Consider the following 5185-nt stretch of genomic DNA (forward strand, 5'->3'; position numbering starts at 1 on the left):
GGGGTCTGGACGCCGGCGGGGCTCCGCCTCTCCGGGCCTTCCCGCCACCCCAACCCCGCGGGAGACGGGGCTTGGGCCCCTCGGGAGGGCTCCGGGGCGCGCGCGTGGGGACGGCCGGGCCGCCCGGCGGGCATGCGCACCTTGCCGTCCGGGCGGGCGGGCTGGTGCTCCGGCTTCCGCAGCTGGTAGGTGCCGCACGCCAGCAGGCGCCGGCGGCCTTCCAGCGGGCACCACTCCACCGAGTCCGCGGTGTACTCCGTGTCCACCGCCTGCAGCAGCCGGACGCCACCGCCCGGCGGCCCGCCGTCGGAGGGCGCGGTGACGGCCGGGCGGCGGGGGCGGGGCGACGAGGCCAGGTTGCGAGTCAGGGTCGGGGCCGCGGCCCGGAGGCGGGGAGCGCGGGCCGGGGCGCGGCAGGAACGCACGGCCCGGGGGGCGCAGCTCCGCTTCCGCAGCCGCCTCCCTCCCGACGCCCTCCGGGGCGGGACTTCCGGCCGCCGTTGAGGCCGGGCTGCTGCGCTCCCTGCCGGCCTCCCTGCGCGGACCTCCACGGGCCCCACGGGCCCGCCGCGCCCCCGGCCCTGGCCGCCAGACCCGGGGGGCTTGGAGAGGACCACCCGGTGCCCCGCACGGAATGGCAGGCGAGCGGAGCGGCCGGAGGGAAGCGGAGTGCACACGGAGGCGCGCGAATGCCCGGGCATTCCGGGAGCCGAGTCCGGGGTCGGCCCGAAAGGGGCTGGGCCCTGGCAGCCCTCCGTCCCCCCAGCGCACCCACTAAGCCAAGACCTGCGGCGCATGGGCGGACGCACAGACCTGCCTGCCAGGACAGCGGAGAAAGGATGCAGGGCCAGCTGGGGTGCCTGACGTGAGCCGCAGGGCCGTCGGCACGAGTGGCCGGCAGGCGGGGGCCCAGGGGCGCCAAGAGCCAGCGTCGGGCCGAGGAAAGGGGCCGCCGGCTAGTTAGATTTAGGATGTAAGGCAGGACAAGCCGGCACAGCCATGGTCTGATTTGGGAGATTAAGTAGGTGCTGACAGCCATCGAGAAAACTAGTGCCCTACACAACGGGTTTGGGTTAGGCAAGTTTTGGACATGTTATGGATTCCATCGTGTCCCCCCAAGAAGATGGTTAAGTCCCACACCACCACAGAACGTGACCTTTGGAGACAGGGTCTTTGCAGAGGTGATCCAGTTAAAATGAGGCCTTGGGAGTGGGGCGGGGACTAACACCATATGAGTGCTATCTTCATGAAGGGGAATTGGTCAGGGACCCCCCCCCCCCCAGGGGAGACAGTGAAGGCAGAGGATTGGTGATGCATCTACATACAGGACAAGGAATGCCAGGGCTGCTACAAGCTAGGGGAGGCCTGGGACACTCCTTTCCTTGGGCCTGCAGGGGGTGCTGCCCAACACCTTGATTTGAGCCCCAGCATCCAGAAGGAAACGTTAAGCTCCTCGGTTGGTGATTCTTTGTTATGGCAAATCCGAGAACTCTTACGGCCGGCCACCTGGATACCTGGGTCTTCAGCCTGCAGTTTTGAAGCAGGGCTGTGGCTACAAACACAGACATGCTGATCAGCAGCTTGCATGGCAGCTGGAGCAGGGAAGCAGAAAGCAACAGGACATTCTGAAAGGGCTGAACCACATTATCTGCTACAAAAAGGCTCAGGTCCAGCAGCCCCGCGCCACGCTCCACCCAGGTTAGAAATAAGCCCCACATTTTAAACAACAATGTTGAACTTTCATAGACGCTCTCAGGTTTATGGCTACAAAGATCAAGAGGTTGTGGCCACCAGGAGAAGAGAAACCAGGGGCTGGGTACCACGGGACAAGGGGAAGCAAACAGGTAAAAAGTCCGTGGACCCAACAGCCCCTTCACGACAGCATCTGCTCCAGGGGCCATGGTGGTGACGTGACCAAGGGAAGGAACCGACATAGGGGCAAACTCTAGACCCAAGGCCACCTTCCCAGCTCCAGCCTTGGGCCCTTCCACAGCACTGGGCACGTGGGCACAGCATGGTCAGATCAGGGATGGTCACCTGCTGTAGCTCCAGCTCCCAGTGGCCGTGGACAGCGATCATGGGTCAAGGCTATTCCAGATAAGCCAAGAGACACGGTAGCAAGCACCCCGGTGTCAGGACCCAGTGTGGCACGTTGTGGTCAGCTGAGACCCTGGGCACTTCCCTGTCCATGTACTTTTCTCACCAATAGCTGACCACAGAACAATTTACTGGTCAGGGGACGTGACAGGCGGAAGTGTCAACCTGGCCACTCCCCAAAGGAAACAGGCAAAACCCACAGCCTACAGCCTAGTGCCTCTTTGTCCCAGGAGCCTGTTTGAAAGCAATTGCTGAGCACACTCGGGGCCCGTGCCTGGGTGACCACCTAAACCCCAACATGTCAGCCTACACAAGCTCCCCACCTCAACCTTACTGGCCAGAGCTGGCCTCTGCAAGGAGTTATCCCAGCCTGGGGAGTGTCTGAGGGTCAACCCAGCTGTCTGTAGGGACGACTGTCTCAGGATTGCACATATCTCCCTAATAGCTTTGAGCCCCTTGCGGATCACCCAGAGTATGGAGGGACCTGGAGCAGACCTCCCCCAACACAGGAGAAATGTCTGACCTGCAGGGTCCAAGGGGAGCTTCTTGGCGAAAACGTGTGTGGCTTTCTGCTCACCTTCAGAAACCCCTCCCTCAGAGTTAGGACTGCATCCGCCTGCTCCCTGCATGTTGCCATCACCTGTTTCCCCAGTCCTTTCTATATAGGACACTACCCAGGACCCCAAGTAGTGCAAAAGAAGCTACCGGAAGTTCAGCTCACAGACCAAAGGTCACCAGGGTGCTGTCCCCAGCCAGGGAATCCTGAAAGATGGCAGAAGAGATGCAAGAGGGCACGTGTAACAGGACCAATGAGGGCCAGGGACGGTCAGCCTTCATTCTCCCTGGAATCAAGGCCTCTGGAGCACTGGCAAGACCTGAGACCAGCCAGATGCTGGCCACACAAGCCCAGCTCAGTGCCCCACAGCTCTGCAAGGTTTACAAGGCGCTGCCCAGCCCTCAGCCATCCGTGGCTCTCGGGAGGGAGGGAGGCCCAGCCTGGGGACCACAGCCCAGCTGCTTCTGGTCACAGGAGGGACCTGCCCTGAAGCCCACAGCCTCGAAGCACAGGAGCTGGAGGATGGAGCAGAGCTGGGGCTGAGATCACTCCCTGCCCCCACAGGGCTGGCCCTAGGTCAGGAACAGGTGTTGGTCTTGCTGCAGCCACTGTTTCTCCAGAGGCCCACGAGGGAAACCCTCTGGGCGACCCCACAGCCCACAGCACAAGGGTGGAGGGCGGGAAGGAGGCGCAGGGGCCATTGCGAGGTGACTGCCCTTTACCCTCCCGGCAGACTCGAGTCCTCTGTGCCATGGCTCGTGCTCCGGGACTGCTTTAGACTTGCGACCATTTGGAGGATTACAGCAAATGATTCTATTTGTAATTTCTAACCCTTTGACTGCCCTCCCCCCAAAAAAACTGTACATGAGTTTACAAACATATTAACATATAAATAACGAGAAGCATCCTGGCGGAGCCTCCCCAGCTGTCTCTGCTCAACAATAAGACTTCGAGGGGAGCGCAGTGCCAGCCGCACACAGTGCCCACTGTGGGGCGCATTGCCGGCGGCTTCAGCACCACCAGGTCCAATCATCCAACTGTCCATGGTGCCGGGAAAGCCCGGTCATCGCTCGGGCTCAAGCTCGTGCTGGAAGGGGCGCCTCTTCTCCCGACAGTGCTTCTTGTGGGCAGGCCAGTCCTTTTGCTGGCACTGGGAGCCGCAGTACCGGGCTACCTGGCAGCGCCCGCAGATGTTGAACTCCCGGAGCTGAAAGGACACAGGACGGTCACGCAGAGGTCGGTGGTGGGGGCACCGAGGGGTCAGCAGGGTGCGGGGCGGCGTGGGTACCTGCTTCTCGATCATCGTGCAGGGCGGGTAGTGGCACTCGTAGTAGGTGCAGGAGCTCTCCTCCTCCTCTACCACGTCCCCGTTGGCGTTGTAGTACCGGGTCACGTTCAGGACGGGGAACTGCTCTTCAATGGGGTCCGTGGGCAGCTGCTGAATCGCAAGCCAGTATAAGCTCTGCTCCCTGAAAGGTAGAGGATGGTTCAATACGCTCCAGCCAGACATGGTCAAGGCACAGGTGACAATGACAAGACTCCAGGATGGACAAGTTGTTTCCTCCTGCTCAGGATACCCCTGCCCCAATTTTTGTAATGACGACCTGACTCTTCTTTGGCCCCTGACACTGCATACGCTCGTCTCCATGGGACATCAAGTATGTATTGGGTTGTCGGAAGTCATGACGCATTTTTGCAACAAAAAACAGAAAAAATACGTCATGACTTTTCCGACAACCCAATAGCACGTTCTGTCTTCCCACGAACAGGCAGGGTTGTTTCTGTCCATTTGTCAGTCTCGCTTACATGGGGGATGGATGGGCACGCAGCAGGTAGGGGCAGCGTGCGACCACAGCCTGGCACCCGGCCAGGACCAGGCAGCCCCTCTTCCAGCCTGTGCCCCAGTTTGGCCCTCCTCCCCTTTGGTGCTGTAAGCTGCTCTGCACCCTTGTGAACACCTGTCTTGTTTGAGCAGCCCAGACCTTGCACCTGAAGAACTCTACCTGACACCAGAGCTGAGATGCACTGACAGGCTGAGAGGGGCAGTGAGCAGCCCACCCCTGAAGCTGGGCTTCAAAGGGGCACCCCCAGCACTGAGACAGCAAGAGCAGGTTGACTATGCCCTCAACCTGTGGGCCAGGCCTGGAAGGAAGGCAGCCTTCTTCCAACACCATATACAAAAATTAATTCAAATGGACCAAGGACCTAAACATAAGACCACAAACAAACAAAACTCTTGGAAGAAAACACAGCACAAAAGCTGTACAGTGTTAGATTTGGCAATGAGCTCTCGGCTATGACACCAAAGGCACGGGTTAACAAAAGGAAAAATAGACAAATTGATTGGACTTCATGAAAATTTAAAAATTTTGTGCATCAAAAGACATTATCGAGGGCCGGCTGAGTGGCACGTTGGTTAAGAGCTGGCTTGGGACCCCAGAGGGCCCCGGTTTGGATCCCACATATGAGGGCCAGTGACACTGCCCTCTACAGCTAAGATGCTGAACAACAGCTCAACCTGGAGCTGGGATG

General features: G+C 60.0%; 2 protein-coding genes across 2 annotated transcripts in view; both read right to left on the reverse strand.

Moving 5' to 3' along the window:
- Positions 1–853, reverse strand: part of DPH7 (diphthamide biosynthesis 7) — a 14903-nt gene extending 14050 nt beyond the window's left edge. The window contains exon 1 of the mRNA XM_019641270.1: positions 141–853. Coding sequence (XP_019496815.1) covers positions 141–797 — 657 coding nt within the window. The 5' untranslated portion in view covers positions 798–853. The remainder of the gene's footprint in view (positions 1–140) is intronic.
- Positions 854–944: 91 nt separating this feature from the next.
- The window catches only part of ZMYND19 (zinc finger MYND-type containing 19), a 10283-nt gene continuing 6042 nt past the window's right edge, over positions 945–5185 (reverse strand). The window contains exons 5-6 of the mRNA XM_019641278.1: positions 3942–4122; positions 945–3860 (exon numbers count right to left, since the gene is read on the reverse strand). Coding sequence (XP_019496823.1) covers positions 3717–3860; positions 3942–4122 — 325 coding nt within the window. The 3' untranslated portion in view covers positions 945–3716. The remainder of the gene's footprint in view (positions 3861–3941; positions 4123–5185) is intronic.

This window comes from Hipposideros armiger, unplaced genomic scaffold (genome assembly GCF_001890085.2).
Source record: "Hipposideros armiger isolate ML-2016 unplaced genomic scaffold, ASM189008v1 scaffold_3, whole genome shotgun sequence".
Lineage (NCBI taxonomy): Eukaryota > Metazoa > Chordata > Mammalia > Chiroptera > Hipposideridae > Hipposideros > Hipposideros armiger.